At 50.0% G+C, this 16,792-nt stretch overlaps 1 protein-coding gene across 3 annotated transcripts in view; it reads right to left on the bottom strand.

Moving 5' to 3' along the window:
- Positions 1–9,086: 9,086 nt before the first annotated feature.
- Fam163a (family with sequence similarity 163 member A) overlaps positions 9,087–16,792 on the bottom strand; it is a 79,064-nt gene continuing 71,358 nt past the window's right edge. For 2 of the 3 annotated variants that reach the window (XM_036202842.1, XM_036202845.1), the window contains exons 2-5: positions 15,158–15,255; positions 12,139–12,160; positions 10,761–10,875; positions 9,087–10,177 (exon numbers count right to left, since the gene is read on the bottom strand). In XM_036202842.1, the coding sequence (XP_036058735.1) occupies positions 9,764–10,177; positions 10,761–10,853 (507 nt within the window). In that variant the 5' untranslated portion in view covers positions 10,854–10,875; positions 12,139–12,160; positions 15,158–15,255 and the 3' untranslated portion in view covers positions 9,087–9,763. The remainder of the gene's footprint in view (positions 10,178–10,760; positions 10,876–12,138; positions 12,161–15,157; positions 15,256–16,792) is intronic. The other variant, XM_036202843.1, reaches the window with a different exon arrangement.

Genomic DNA, 16,792 nt, shown 5'->3' with positions numbered 1-16,792 from the left:
AAACATAGAGGCCAGGGAAGATGGTGTATGTAGTAAAGTGTTTGCTGCACAGACGTGAGGATCAGAGTTTGGACCCCAGCACACACAGGACAAGTTGGGCTTCCTGCAAATGACGGACTCTCCACACCCAGGGGTCTGACACCTAGCATCTGCAGTCTGCTTGGACACAGGCATACACTAACATAAATCTAAAACAAGAAACTGCATGGCAGCACATATCTGTAGATCCAGCTCTTGGGAAGGTAAAAACTTCTGGGGTTCACTGACCAACCAGCCCAGATGAATCTGTAATTCTAGATTGAATGAAAGACCCTCTCCAAAAAGGTGGAGTGCATTGAGGAAGACATTCAACATCGACACACATGCACACACACACCTCAGGGCTGGAGTGACAGCTCAGATGCTAAAATGCTTGCCTTGGAAGCACAGTGACCTGAGTTCAATCTTACAACACCTGTTTTTTTTTAAAAAGAAAAGAAATGGCTGGGTTTCTCCCCACCTCCACCCCCACCCCCTTGCACTGGGGACGCAAGAGACACACAGATCCCTAGGACTTGAGTCTACTTGTCACGCTCCAGGCCTGTCTCAAATAACAGGAGGGACTGTGCCTGAGAAAGGACACATGCACCCCCCAGAAAAAAAGCACTCTGAGAATGTTGCCAAACCGGAATTACTGTGTAGAAGCCCTAGCTAGGTTCCAGGCTTCTGGCCCCCCACTGCTCTTCCTCTGGTGTTGGACCCTGCTCTCTGCCCTCAGCTCAGACCAAGGTTGTTTCTTGACTAATTTCCTACTTGATTCTTGTAGTGTGGGGAAATATATTTTCAGAAGTTAGCATATCTTAATAACTTTTGGCTAACCAGAGTGTACATGAGCCTGCTCACAGAGAATGGGGCTTCTTAAACATGCTCCAAATAGCTACAGTGAATGAGCAGCATGGTGGTGGTTTTATTTTTAAGTGTATATGGTAAAAGTCAAGAAAAAGTTATGTATCTACCCCCAAACACAAACTGGGTAGTAGTCGAATTCCTAGGCAATATATTCAAAGTTGAGGATTAAAACTTTAAAACAAAGCAAAACTAAGCCCTCCTATTCTGATAGCCCTGGCGGAGGCATGAACTGTCAGGGACTCCAGAGCTGGCTCAGTGGTTAAGACTGCTTTCTGCTCTTTCAGAGGATGGGAGTTCAGTTCCTAGCCAAGCACATTTGGTGTCTCACAACCTTCTAACCCCAGCACCAGGGAACCTGGTACCCTCATGCACAAACCTACACATATGTACACACAAATAAAAAAACAATTAACTGTCAATATAATAATGATTATTTCTTGAGATGTCATTTCAAGTTCTCATTTGGGTTACTAATAAATCTGCAAACAACCAAAATAAATAAGCTAGGGGCTGGAGAGATGGCTTGGAGCTGAGGAGCACTTGCTGATCTTAGTACCTAGGTTTAGTACCCAATACCCACACGGCTAGACTTCCTCTCTGTCAGTCTAGGAACTATAAGGAGGAGGGTCTGGGGCAGAGATTGGAGAGAAGGCCGTGGGGGGCAGTGGGGAGGGAAATGGTGGCATATGGGCATTAATGGATGCCTTTTGCCTGGGGACCCTTAAGTTCTGGCCTGCCTGAGTCCTCTGTCATTCATCCCACACCCCAGGGCCTACCTCAGTGTGCCCACAGGCCAGGAGGAAGGAGGTCACATGCCACCACTGCCTGGCAAACTGAGCCTTGCACTCCCAGCTGGTTGTGGGTCTTCTGGGCACTTCCCTGTCCTTCTGTATCCTCATCTGAGGCTGTCCACTGTTAACCCCCTCTCCTTTTTCATCTCCAATGTGCCACCTGCTCAGGTCTCCCCACTCTGTCCCTCTGTGGGATGTACTTGAAGCCAGATGTCATGTGGGGAGCAGAGATAATGACCCTGACATTCCGCCTTCCTCTGGGGTTGGTGAGCCCCATTCTGCCAGGACAGACAGAATGAGCCTAGCTTAAAACTTTTTTTGAAATACAAAAGTAAATCTAAAGGTAATTCTAATGAATGGCTTGAGAGTATCGTGACTAAGTCCATGCCATGGACTCCTACGTATGTACACTTCAAAATGGTTCAAAATACACATTTTGTGTGATTTTTCTTTTGCCCCTACAAGAAATACTTTTGAATTCATACAATGCAGACCTGTGCTGTTTGACCCTGTTTTTTTCAGCCCAGGCCTCGTGGGGGAGAAAATTGGCTCCTTCCCTGTTCAGAGGTAACAGAGAGCCTCGGTGTCAGCCAAGCCCCAGCTCCAGATCTGGAGCCGTGAACTACCACAGCTTCTCCAGACACCACTAATATGCCCACGTGGCTATGCTTGGCTCGCTCCACACATCACACAGACTTACCCATACGGGTCTCTGTGAGATGGCTCAGCACACTCTCCCACCTTTCAGAGATGGTTTTCATAGAAGTTTACTTGGAAAAATCTTTTGGAATGTAAATTGACAAAAAAAAATAACATCAGGGCCAGAAGGTGTACGCCTGCAATCCTAGCACTTGGGCAGAGGCAAGGGGGTCAGGAGGTCAAGGTTATGTTCAGCTGCAAGAGCTGTCTTTGTTTGTGTTTGGGGGACAGTCTATGTAGTCCTGGGACTTGGATATGTAGAACAGACTGGCCTCGAACTCACAGAGATCCACCTGCCTTTGCCTCCTGAGTGCTGGGATTAAAGGTGTACACCGTCCAGCCTGGCCACCGGGGTTACATGTGACCCTGTCTCAAAACTACAGCAACAAAATCAAAATGACATAATAAGGAATCAATTGGAAAGGCTTTATTTCTGTCGCCTTTATCATTTACTATTCTTTCTCAATAAATCTGTGTGTGTGTCTGTGTGTGTGTCTGTGTATGTGTTATGGGTTATATATGTGTCTGTTTGTGTGTCTGTGTGTGTGTCTCTGTGTGTGTGTTATGGGTTATATATGTATCTGTGTGTGTGTCTCTGTGTGTGTGTGTTATGGGTTATATATGTGTTTGTGTGTGTGTGTGTGTGTGATGGGTTATACATGTGTCTGTTTGTATGCCTATCTATGTACACAGAGGGAGGAGGAGGATGGTGGTTATCCTGCTCTGTCATTCTTTCAGTTCCTTCTAGCCCTGCCTCTACAGTGCTAAGGTTACAGGTACATGTTCAGCCACATCGGGCTTTTTACATGGGTGCTGGGGATTTGAACTCAGGTACTCATGCTTGTACGACAAGCATTCTTACCCACTGAGCCGTCCATCTCTCTAGGCCCTCCACAGAAGACTATAAAATGATTTATTTTTATTTTACTTTTGTGCATGAGTGTTTTGCCTTCAAGTGTATCTTTGTACCATGTTCATGCAGTGCCTACAGAGGCCAGAAGAGGCCATTAGACCCCCTAGAACTGAAGTCACAGACAGTTGTGAACCACCATGTGGGTGCTGAGAATGGTGCATGGGTCCTTGGCCAGAGCTGCCAGCGTACTTAACCATTGAACTGTCTTTCCCATCAGAGTGTACGATCTTGAAATTTTCTTATCTCAGGCTTTTTTTTTTTTTTTTTTTTTGACAGGGTTTCCCTGTGTAGCTTTGTGCCTTTCTTGGAACTCACTTGGTAGCCCAGGCTGGCCTCGAACTCACAGAGATCCTCCTGCCTCTACCTCCCGAGTGCTGGGATTAAAGGCGTGCGCCACCACCACTCAGCACTTTCATCTGTTTTTAAAATTCTTTATTTTTTTCTTTTTCATTGTCTGTTCCCAGTCCCTGACTCATTCTCCTTAGGAGTAGGGCAGAGAGGAAGGGAAGGGGATTCAGGTCAAGGAAGAATAGGGTCAGTGAGATTCACAGTACACAAAGGCCTGAGATTTGGGTCTTAGTAATCATTCTTTTGGTTTGGGGATGGAGTTCAGAGGACCTTGGGAGAAGGTGAGGACTCTAGTTTAGTTTAAAAATGTTTATTTGACTCTCTCACGGGGAGTGCTCTTTTGTTAGTTTTAGGAGCAAGAATACCCTTCCCGATAGGTCCAAAAACTCTGGGTGGAGGCAGAAGCCCTGGGCTGCCCTATGTGGATGGGCAGGAGTGGACACAGGTATGGTTTGTGCCAAAGGGCCTGGTGCTGGAGCCTGAGAGTCCCCCATGCTCAGGCACATGTCATTTATGTTCAAACCCAGAAGGGAAGGTGACCTCAGGGACTACTCAGAGCGCCTTGGCCCCCCAAGCATCTGGTGCCCATCCCTATGGAGAGGGCAGCTGCCACACCTATTTGGACCCTGTGAGATGGTGCTTTATTTCCCACCTTGATGTGGTTGGTGTATGGGAGGGGGGCCACAGTGACACATAGAGAGGAAGTGTGGTGGCCAAATGTTGCCCTGCAGCCTGGATCCAGTTTCGCTTGGGGACTTCTCTTGTTTGGTAAAGGATCTCTTTGGGAGCTGGTACACCCCGGATTGTGGAAGGAGATGTGACTTCCTCCTGGTTGGGACAAGGGAGGGTCTGGCAGGATATTCATGGCTTCCATTTCTGGAACAGGTCAGGGCTATCCAGAAGAGGAGTCTATCCTCCTTAATCAATCATTAGAAAAAAAAATTTTTTTGTGTGTGTGTGTCTTAAATACATTAAGATGCTTCCTGAACAATAACGTCACAGATCTGCAGAGGCATGGACACTCCACAGCATTGGAACAAACCTTGAACGAATTCTGCCTGACCTGGACCAAGTAACTCTCTGTTCCCTTCCTAAGCCTTAGGGCCTAAGGCTTGTTGAAATCCCCTGCCCCTGTGTTGAAACTCCAGCCCTTTCCCCTCACTGCCCTTGGAACTCAAGTCTCTTCACTATCACCTGCATCCTGATAGCCTGGGCAAGTCGGATTCCAAAGATAAACCAGCCTTGTCTGGATAAACAACTCCAGGAGGCAGAGACTTGCAGGCTTGCACGTAGCCCCAGAAGCTGAATTTAACTTCCCATTTCCCAGACCTCCTGTATAAACTCCAAGTTTCTCCTTCCCCTTTGGCAGGTAACCCCCTCTCCCCTTTCCTGCTGTGTCTGCCCCCACCCCCATGCCCCCAGATCAGACGGGCCTCTTTTTTGCCTCCTGCCTCTAAGCAGGGAAATCTAGCACTTAGCCAGTAGGTTACTGTTCTAAGTGACTTCATGCCTTCCCACCCAGTCCTTCCACCCACCTGTCACAAAGGGCAGTTTCTCCCCCTTTCTTCTTCCCACTTGGGCCTGGACAGAGCAGTGGCCTGAGTCTAAGAAAGGTCAAAGGCTATCATGGAAAAGGGCTGACACCGGGTGGTTGCCCCACCACAAGCCTGAGGGCAAACAGATAAACTAAAGGCAGGTCTGCCTTTCAGGGCGCCCGCACCCCTGCACCCCCCCACCCCCCACGCTGCTGACGCCGTCTTCGTCTTCGGTTCTCAGATGTGAACCACATAAGCAGAACAGAGGCCAGCTGCTCCCTGAGGCCAAGCTGCACTTCTCAGCTGCTGCTAGAGAAGGGCTGTGGCTGGGCCAGAGGTCTTAGCACAGGACTGTCCTGGCCACCCAGCTGCAGCCCACCCAGCTGTGGCCTTGAGGTGGGGGGAGAGCTGCTTTTTTATACTCCGTAGAACACAAACGCAGACACGTGGACTTCATCCCTGACCTTTACGGGCTACCTTTGAACTCAGAGATCCGCCTGCCTCTGCCTCCCCAGTGCTGGGACTAAAGGCGTGCGCCACTCCCAGCTTCACTCCTGGCCTCTCCCTTCCCCTTCTGCTCTCTCGCCTCCATCCCATCTCTCTTAATTTTGCAGTTTGTGCAGCGGTCTTCCCTCCCTCCTCACACCACACGGGGCTGATGGTGTAACACTGTTAAGTCTGCGGAGAAACAATGATTTGACCCAAAAGTAGAGCGGTGGACAATCTGCAGGCCTGGAAAGTCCGTACCGCTCCCTAGTGAATTCATCATCCTGCCCAAGACACCTGTAAGAACTGTCAACTAAATACTGCAAAACTTCTGTTTAGGACAAGAAAATCACATCTTTTTATCTCCCCCACCAAGCAAGACTTTTATGCAAAAGAAAATTTTTTTTGTTCTTTTTTGGAGCTGAGGATCGAACTCAGGGCCTTGCGCTTGCTAGGCAAGCACTCTACCACTGAGCTAAATCCCCAACCCCCCCAAATTTTAATAGCATCTCCACCCAGTAAAATATTTGTTTACGCAAAGACGCTGCTGTATTCTGGGAACTCAATGGCCTGGAACAGTGACCCCTGACCCTTTGGAGCAATATAGACCCTTTCCTCCTTCAGTGCCTGTGTGCTAATTCCCTTCAGGCTAGCATATTGAATACCACTGTGAGGGCCCCAGGCAAGGCGGAAAACACAATCACCTCTTGAGTGAGAATAAAAGCCAAATGTACTTCCTGGCCGGGTGTGTTTGCTCTTCAGAGTAGTAAAGTTTTGATCAGTAGTAGAATTTGCCACGTCTGGGTACTTTCATCTGGAATTGTCTCTGTCTTCGCAACCTGGAACTTATCTCTAAGATATTTGCATTTAAAGCTCCTTTCCCAAGAAACAGGAACTCCTCCCTAGTTGTGGCTGCTGACTCAGCAAAGAGGGTTACCTTGCAATAAAGTGAGGGCTTGGTTAATTTGTGAGCAGAAGAGGGGAGGAAGTGAGCAGATTTCGGTGTTGAAAACGGTGGTTTTGGGTGTTCAAAGGAGTATTCATTTTAAAGCCATCCAGGGCTGGCCCTGCCCGGGGGTTGGGGGTGGAGAATGGGAGGCCCTTTGGGGTTTTCTATTTAAAACTTCTCCTTTATTTTGACATTCACTTGGTTGTGTTCCAAGTTATCAAAGATGCAAGACAAGGAATCTGCAGCAGGAGTAGTGGAGGGGTGTGGAGAAGGCTGGCGGAGAGGAGAGGACTGTCCGCCCCTGGCCCCTCCTCCTCCTCTTCCTGTTTAGGGTTCCGGATGAAGAGTGTACAGATTGTGTCTCATGGGACAGACTCCACAGCCCAAAGGACAGCACAGCCGAGTTGAATGAGCTTTCTCCTCTCCAGGATGGAGCCACGGAGCTATAGTGAAGAGAGAGGTGGGCAGGCGGCCTGAGCCTACGGCGGCGGAGCCTGTGCCTTGGGTGATGTGGGCTGAGGGAAGACTGTGTTCCTCCTTCCCTCTGACTCCTGGGGTCCAGATTTTGACTTGTGGGTTAAGCCAAGAAAGCTACAGGAGACACAAAGGTGAAGGACACTTTGTACCCAGAGACCCTGAGTACAAACGTGGGTTACAGTTGGCTGGGTTGTCCTGCTTTGCCCACAGGCATTGGTTTGATGATGGCATTGTGACTTGGGTGAAGGAGTCTAGAGCTGTGGAACCACAGGAGAACAAGGCACTGGGCTGGTGGGGAGGAAGTGGGAAGAGCTGCCAGGCCCAGCAGCATGTCAAGGGCTTGCACATGGCCCAGGATGGGCAGATGGTGGGCTTGGGTGCACTGGAGCTGCGGAGCCATCCCTTTGCCCCAGGACACAGATCTCATCAACCCTCTTGCTGTGCCCTCCTGTAGCAGTGTTCACTTGAGGTTGCTCTGTAGGGGGCTTCCACAAACGAGCACAGGTTGACCTTGAACTTGTTATGTAGCCAACAATGACCTTCAACATCGACTGTAACCACTACTCTCTTCCTTCATGACCTCCTGAGTGGTGATGGAATTAGAGGGGTGCCCCACCATGCTGGGTTTCTATGGTGCTGGAGATTGGAACCTGGGCTTTGTGCAGATCTGGCAAGAACTCAACCAACTGAGCTACAGCCCTAGGCCTGACCTGTTCGCCTTTCACCAGCCATTGAAATAATTCTCTCTTCTAATCCTGTAGGTTCCCCCCTCCCCCCCGCCACCCCTTTTGTGGTTTCCAGCCCACAACAAATACCCCTGTTCTCAGGGATAGACAGGTGGAGAATCCATGCAGCCTTGCATGATGAGGGCAAGAGGGAAGAGGCGACTAGCTGATCTTTGTAAGATGTCTTGGATTTGTGGAGCTTTCAGGGACATTTAGATCCTTTTAGGCAAGCTCTGCTTCCCTGGAGAAAATTGGAAGCGTCAGTGAGGATACCTGACGGGTCCCAGGCTAACGAGTGAACGAAATATGGCCGGTGATTGTCTTCTGCTTCTTAACCAAGTGTTCCTTATTTACAGTTGGAGATGTGAGGTGCAGCCTACTCTTTGTCAAACCAACCAGGCAACCAACCAAGAGTTCAAGAGAAAGACCAGCTCTTCTCCTGGGCCACCCTCCACAGCATTCTGTGACTCAGGAATATGCGGGCATTGACTAGACCCCCTTAGAAGTGGGGACAGTGACCCTTGAGCCACAGAGGTAACTGGAGAACTTATCAGGTATACTTACTAAAACAAAACAAAAAAGCAAAAACAACTAAGCAAAACAAACAAACAGCAACACAAACCCATAAGGCCACTGCTGGTGATAAGTGGGAGGTGTGGGGACTTGGGACTAGAATAAGACAGAAAAATAGCTTGTCACCAAGAGACTGGAGTGTTAGGGGGCCGAAGGAGGGAGGGCAAGCAAGCTTGAAGTCTAATTACTAAGACACGGCCAACCTTCAGGAGACACCCCCTCCCCAGAACTCAGGGGGGAAAAAGGCCACATCCCCTGATGCGATAAATGGTCCTGTTCATAATGTTACATCATAGATGGATGCTCAAGAGATGCACTGGCCTCTAGAGGAGCTTGTGCAGGTGCATGGGAACTTAACTCTGCAGCATTGCCTCTGGTCCCTCCTGGTTGTCATGGAAACTGGCCACTTTAATTGCCTTTTGGTCCAGCTGCTGGAGGACCAGATTTTTCTTTCTTGTTGGGACCCTGGACCCTTCTGCTCTGCAGCTCTTGAAGGAGGCAAAGTCACATGGCTGCTGCTGGTGATGAGTAGGGTACCCCTGCCCCTGGGAATGGGCATGCACACACCCTCACAGGGTTGAATCCGCATCTGTGGCTAAGCATGGAGGAACAGGGATAAGCAGAAAGAGCTGTTCACTTGGCTTCTAAAACGTAGGGAAGCTTCTCTAGCAGGGGCCATAAGAAAAGACTCAAAGGGGAAACAAGGTTGTATAGACTCTTCTTGCTATGGTCCCCATAAACAGCTGTGTGCTGTGGCACTTAGCGTCAATTTGATGTGTTTCATGAGGAGGGTCGAGACAGCAGATGGGTTGTTTCCAGAACACATATACCTATCAGAGCAGGCAAACAGAGTAAATAAAGACTGGAAATCAGCTCATTGGCAAATTCCAGCAAGCAAAGCTGGGGCGGGCGGGGGTTGGGGGGCTCCTTTAACAGTTTTTTCTCTCGATCCTCTCAAATCCTGGAATGTCTAGTCCTCACCTTTCCCTTTGTGTCCGTTTCTTCTAGGCACGCCCTCTTCATCAAGGTCTCTGGAAGCCTCCAGAGCCTTTGCTTAGCCTTCCCTGGTGCTCCTTTGCACAGCCCAGCAAAGCCAAGGGTTTAGGTTTACTGGAAGGGGTTGTGGTCGAGCTTGGCTGTTAGAGGGAAATCTCCAGAGGGAAACTGGAGACATCGCAGACTTATCAAGTCGCCACTTCCGGGCCATAGGTCCCGCCCTGGTCCTCAATGCATTTAATAGCTCATATCCTAGTGAACCCTCTGCTGTGGAAGCCAGAGAAACTGAGATGGTTTCCTGTGGGGTGATTGGAGGGTCTTCTCCACCACTCCATTGCTCCTGCTGGGACAGTGTTGGGTGTGTGCAGACTGGGGTGAAAGGATTATACATCTGTACTAATAGCCCTTGGATTAGTGAAGGCCTCATGCCCAGAACTTGGCCAGGTCACCGGGTAACTCTGAGGTGCTGCCAATTTGAGGGATGGGGTTCCCCCCTCTTTGTAATGTGTAGGGGCAAAGGAGAGCCTCTCGCCTCCGCCCCCATTGGGCACCATGTCAGCTGTCCGTATGTAAAAGGGGGTGCGGTATGGGGAGCAAGTGGTGCAGTGGCTGGCCACCCCACAGGGCTGGCTGCAAGGCTCGCTGGTGAGCGGTGCCAGGCTGCCTCTGCCATCCAGGACTTGGGAGCTGCAGGCATTGCAGGTGGGGGCTCGGGGATGGATGGGAAGGTCATGTTCCTCCTCTTCCTCCTCCTCCTCAGCATCCTCATCATCTGTGCTCTTCTTGCAGCAGTAATACTGGGGAGAAGGAAAAGGGATGCTTGAGAAGCAGCCTAGGTCTCCCTGCTCCCAACACCAGTGAGCGTGCACGGGAACAGCCCTCCTCCACCTTTCACTGAGTGCCTTGTGCCAGCCACTTTGTCGGTGAACTGGAGGCCCCACATCCCATGTACTCCCAGCTTTACCGGGCCAATACTTCTCCCTGTTTCTCAGTGTGTCCTGGTGGACAGGGAGGCAGAGACGGGAGGCACATACACCATGCAAAGACAAAGCTGGGGGATGCTGCTGTAGCTTAGAGAGTCTCCCAGGGTGGTGGCTTTCTTACCAATCCCTGTGCATTGGAAAGGTGAATGTGAGGGCCCTGTATCTTCCCAGGACACCCCAGTGCCTCTGTAGGGTGCAGGGAACGCGTGTGTGTGCGCGCGCGTGTCTGTGTCTGTGTCGGGGGTACGTGCACAGCTCCCTTCTGACTTAGGCTTCTCATATTTTATGGCTTTGGGTTTTGTTGCCTCCGTAGTGGAGCTCCAGTTTCTGCCCCCATCATGGAGAAGTGACTTGCTGGTGGCCTCCCAGCCTCTGACCATGGGCCCATGGGACTCACCTGGAGCCTACAGTAGCACAGGACAGCAATGATACAGAGGAGGATCACTGTAGCTAGGATTCCGCCAGTGATCACAACTGTTCCCGCTGTCATCCGCCCGGCGCCCCATCAAACTCTGCAAAGACGCATGCCGGTAAGTGAGCGATAGTTGATCCACATTCTCTGCTCAGTAGTAGGTAGGAGAACAGGAGCTGAGTGGACCCAGGCCCCGCCTGGGCTTCCCGAAGGCAGAGGACTAGCTAGGCTTAAACCAGAGTGGGGTGGGGGCCGCGGCTGCCGGAGGGAAAGACAGGCAGCATGCTGACTGCTCTGTTTCTCCTTTAGTCTTTTGGTCTTTCTCTTTTCCTGCTCCTTCTATTATTATTATTATCATTATGTACATATGTATGTCTGTGTGTATGTGGGTGTACATGTGTGTGCTCCTGTAGAGGTCAGAGGACAACCTTGGGTGTTGTTCTCATGTACCATTCTCTTTTTTTTTCTGAGACAGTCTCTCACTGGCCTGGAACTCGCCCAGTAGACTAGGCTAGATGGCCACGGAGCCCTAGAAATTTGCCTGTTTCTGACTCCCTGGTCCTTGGATTACAAATGCCCACCATCACACCACATCAAATTCAGGTCCTCTTCGGAGACTGAACTCCGGTCCTTATGCTTGCAAGACAAGCCCTGTGCTGACCCAGCCATCCCTCCCGCTCCTGACTTTGCCTCCTTCTGATTCTGCACTTCTGATTCCGTGCTTCTGCAGCTCCAAGAGGGACTACTGGAAGGACTTTGTCTGTGAGGCATTATGCTAAATATTCTCTCTCCCCTGGAAATGGCTCAGGAATCCTCACTTTAACCTTTTGAAACAGCTACTTATTATGAGTGCTCTACATGTGAGGCACCACACTGAAGCTTTGACAAATTTGCCTGGAATTCCATGTGGCCTGGCTCCGGGCAGTGGTGGCGCACGCCTTTAATCCCAGCACTTGGGAGGCAGAGCCAGGCGATCTCTGTGAGTTCGAGGCCAGCCTGGTCTCTAAAGTGAGTTCCAGGAAAGGCGCAAAGCTACACAGAGAAACCCTGTCTCGGAAAAAAAAAAAAAAAAAAAAAAGAAGTCGGGCTCTCTGTCACTTATCTCTGGGGCACAGCTATCAATGGCTTCAGGACATTTGGAGACAAGAGCCCAGAGTGAGCTGGCAGCCAGCATCCTGGCTCCTGGAAGGCCATGGTCAGAGTAGGGAAACTGGTCCTGGTCCTTGGGGCCAAGTTCCAGGTGAGGCCATTCAGGCCGGTGTGTGGAGGTTTCTGAGCCTCCCAGGCATATGGGGACCCCCACCCCTGGAGGACAGCGGGGGCTTCATAGCTGGAGGATGGAGGGATGACTTCGAGGACTTACACTCCGTGTAGGGAACGATGACCTGTAAGACAACAAAAAGCACTGAGATATTGGGAAGAGAATGTGACTCCCCAGAAAGGGCCCTCGGGGTTAGTGTGTTCCCTAATCTCCACCCATTCTCATCTCAGCGTTGCTCTTGGATGTCCCACTGTTACCTCAAACTCAGTATACACAAGATAAAGACATTATTTTGCTTTCCAGATGGATGTCCACTCCTGGGCTCTCCCTGTCTGTCATGATTCCGCTGCATCTGGGCCTCAGCCACCCACCCCCTGCTCACCAAGTCCTGCATCCTGTGTGGTCACCTGGATGAAGGGGTACCCATTCCTTCACTCCAAGGTACCACCTGCCCAGCAGGTACTCCTAAAAAGCCAGCTTCTACTTCATTTAGAGGTGGCAGCCTTGCTACTGCTGACTGGTCTGTGGACCAGCAGTGTGCTAGCAACAAGGCATCTCCCACCCACGAAGGGCCTGAGGAGCAGGAGTCTGCATTTTAAAAAGCTCTCGGGTGATGTATTGGCACGCAGGGTATAGGATGTGCCCAGCTGCTCTGACTGAAATATCTCAAATTCTCTTGATCTTGTTCCATTTTCTGTTCCAGTTCAGGCTGAGCTGGTGTACTGGCTCCGTAACTAACATCCCTGGGCTTGTGTCTGAACCCATTCCTTTCCCTGTAGTTTGGCCTTTATCAGCTCCTTCCTCCCATGCCTGCATGTGACTGACTCCAGCATCTTTCTAGCATTGCCTGAAAAATAAATGTGTGTGTATATATATATTTTATTTTTTCCCGGAGCTGAGGACCGAACCCAGGGCCTTGCGCTTGCTAGGCAAGCGCTCTACCACTGACCTAAATCCCCAACCCCAAATGTATATTTTTAAGTGGGCCAGCATCCATCAAAATAAGACGTGAAGAGCAGACCATGGAAAAGCATTGCAGTAGGTCCCAGAATTGAGGGGACATGGGCTCAGGAGTGGAGCAGCCAAGAAAGGCTTCTTGGTGCCTTGAAGCATGTGTAAGATTTGAATAAACAAGAAAGAAGATCAGATACCACCAAAGGCCACTCAGGACTTCCCATCACCTTCAAAAGAGCGAAAGAACAGTCATCCGGACCCAGCTTCAAAGGCTTCCCCCTCCCTGCCTGTCCTGGGTGCTCACCACCATTGACTTTTCCCTCTCACCTCCCACTGTCCCCTCAGCTGGCGTTCCTGCCCCGCGGGACTCCTAGTCCTTAGGGAGTTTAGAGTTTGGCGATGGACAGGGATTTAGACACCCTATGATACTGACCATAGACCAGGGGTGGTGCCGTGCATGGAGAGAGGGTGCTGGGTACTGAGGAAGATGTCTCCCTACAAGGTCTGAGATGCATCCTGCAAGCTGAGAGACAGGTGGCGCTGATGAGTGACACAGCCCAGGGGGTGAAGAGCATGGGGGGGGGGTGGGGGTGGTGAACAGGGCTCTGAAAACTGCAATGGGGTCTGGAAAGGCTGGGACACACTAGGGAGAGGCACGAAGCAAACAGGCTTCCGGACAAATGAGGAGCAATGCCTTTCCAGAGTTTACTCCTCAAGTCTTATTTTGGTGGGTTCTAGTCAACTTAAAAATATATGTTTAAGTCAGGTGTGGGGCACATGCCTTTAATCCCTGCCTTCGGGAGGCAGAGGCAGGCAGATATCTCTGTGAGTTCCAGGCCATCCTGGACTACAAAGCCAGTTCCAGGACAGCTAGGGCTGTTACACAGAAAAATCCTGTCTCAAAACTAACAAACAAAATGTGTATTTATTTTTCTTTTATGTGAATGAGGGTTTTGTCTGTGTGTATGTATGGACACTCTACGTGTACCTGGTACCTGAGGAAGCCAGAATAGGGTTTTGGATCCCCTGGAGTTGGAGTTACAGATGGCTCCCACATGGATGCTGGGAATTGCATCAGGGGCGTCTGCAAAAATCTCCAAGTGCTCTTAATTGCTCAGCCATTTCTCCAGCCCTGCTAGTCAATTTTTAATGCAGAAATATCTTGAGTCTTCTTCTAAGCTGTAAATCCTTTGCAACCATGGACTGTGTTACACTGTTTCCCATACCTGCTGCTCCCAGTGTTATACATCACGCCATCCTACACAGCAGGCATGCTTTAAAAAATGTTGGGTAATTGGTTCTGGTCACATGTTGCAGACTGATAGTTATTACTTTAACTGACCACTAGGGGACAGCAAGTCACAACTTTTAATTCCATCCACAAAATTGAGCATTCCTGTTGAAGATGGATGTGACTTCGCCCAGATGTGTGGTAGGCCATGTTTCTGGGAGTTCCTGAAGCATCTGGTGGGTAGGTGGGAGGAGGAGACAAATCTCATGCTGGAGAGGATTTATACGATGCCATTACAACATCAATAAACCCTCCCCTGCTTCCACGCATACCGCGGACGTTTGCTTGCGAGACAGAGTCCTACCATGTGACCGGCAGGAACAGGGCAGTGAAAGTCTTGGCCTTTTCTTTGGTTTTTGCTTTGTTGTTTTTTTGTTTTAATGATACAGGGTTCCAATTTGTATCTCAGGCTGGTCTGGAGTTTTCTATGTAGCCCAGCCTGACCTTAAACTTGTAGCAATCCTGAGACCCTCAGGTGCTGGCATGGCAGATATGAAGCCACCACACTGACTTTGAAAGCCTTAGCCCACTCCTGTGGGATGTTTCAGGAGACAAGGGCTTATGGAAAAACCCTGTAAGACTTTCCCTTAGATGTCCCAGGGCTAGTGTTGTGGATTTCTACCAAAACTTCTGCCTCTTGAGGGGCTTCGTGAGAAGGAGAAGAAAGTTCCCATGTTTCCATGCAAGTCCTATCAGATCTGGGACAGAACTACTCAGTGGTGGCCAGCCACCAGGAGTCACCAAAGAGGACAAGTTATTGTTCTCTAAGGAATTCTGAGGGTCTGCTCTCTGAGTCCAGGGTTTTATGACACCCCTTCTACACCCATCTTCCTACCTGGAGCCCAAGTACTTCTGGGAAAAAAGCCTTATACTCACAGGAAACAGCTGGAGCATCGGTGGCTCAATCATGCAGGCTGAGCATGAGCAGATAGCAGCTGGGGGTGTATCATGGCCAAGGGCATCATCAGTCCCTGCTGGAGAAGAGGGGGTGTTAGTGGGAGTTGCCTGTGGATGTTGAGTAGCCAGACAAGCTGGAAGGCCTTCAAGACTTGGAAGATCATATTCCATCCCATCCTCATTTTCTTTTCTTTTCTTTCGAGACAGGGTTTCTCTGTGTAGCTTTGGAGCCTGTCCTGGAACTCACTCTGTAGACCAGGCTGGCCTTGAACTCACACCGATCCGCCTGCCTCTGCCTCCCGAGTGCTGGGATTAAAGGTGTGCGCCACCACCGCCTGGCTCCCTATAGCAACTCTTATAAAGAAAACATCTACTTGGGGTGGCTTGCTTACACTTTCAGAGGTTCAGTCCATTATCATCATGACCTAGAACATGGTGGCATGCAGGCAGACATGGTGCTGTTGCTGAGAATGTACATCTTGCAGGCAACAGGAAGTCAACTGACTGTCACACTGAGGGAAACTTGAGCAAAAGAGACCTCAAAGCCCGCCCCCAAAGTGACACACTTCCTCCAACAAAGTCATACCTCCTAATAGTGCCACTTCCACCAGGGAAGGCATTGTCTTTCAAACCACTACAGATACCCTTCTCTCTCTCTCTCTCTCTCTCTCTCTCTGATTTATAGATTTATTTATTTATTATGTATACAACATTCTGCCTCCATGTATGCCTGCACACCAGGAGAGGGCACCAGATCTCATTACAGATGGTTGTGAGCCACCATGTGGTTGCTGGAATTTGAACTCAGGACCTCCTGAAGAACAGCCAGTGCTCTTTACCTCTGAGCCATCTCTCCAGGACCCTTTCTCTCTCTCTCTCTCTCTCTCTCTCTCTCTCTCTCTCTCAGACATGGTTTCTCTGTGTAGTTTTGGTGCCTGTCTTGGATCTCACTCTCTAGACCTGGCTGGCCTCCCCTCCAAGTGCTGAGATTAAAGATGTGCACCACCGTCACCTGGCTCAACCAGGCTCTCTTTTCTCAAGGACGTTCTCGCTCTCTGAACGGTAAGTCAGGTCTGAATGGTAATGCCAGCTGTAAAGGTAGTAGGAGGTCACTTCTAAGGACAGGTTCAAGATTCAGACTCCTTTTACAAGCTAAATCCCTCACTGGCTGTCTTTTTTGTTGTAAGCTGCTATGTTGGGAGCCCCATTTGGCCAGACTTTGTCCAGTCTCAAGCTGGGAACTGAGGCCTTTTGGGGCTGCTCCTACTGAATTTTGAGATTTCAAAGCATATTCCTAGAAGTCAGAAGACCACAGAGTGTTCAGGACAGGTCCCCCATTCTGGCCATGTGCTAAATCTACAGTGGGGATCCAGTCCCACACGCCACACAAATAAGGTAGATCTGTAATTTGGTGAAGAGCTGATAGGAAGATTTCTTTGGCAAAGCCATTGCTGAGCCATGAATGCCCCCTTCCCAACCCTAAGGTATAACAGCTGTGGCTGGCTCAGGGCTCTGTCCTGTAGCGCCATTAATGAGACAATCCCAACAAAAGAGGCTGGGTGTGCCTTATACCCTTATACCCAACGGCTAAGCAAGGAGATGCCAGGGGCCCCA

This window comes from Onychomys torridus, chromosome 11, assembly GCF_903995425.1.
Source record: "Onychomys torridus chromosome 11, mOncTor1.1, whole genome shotgun sequence".
Taxonomy (NCBI): Eukaryota; Metazoa; Chordata; class Mammalia; order Rodentia; family Cricetidae; genus Onychomys; species Onychomys torridus.
The sequence above is the reverse complement of the archived record's forward strand: the minus strand, read 5'-3'. Positions and strand labels throughout refer to the sequence as shown.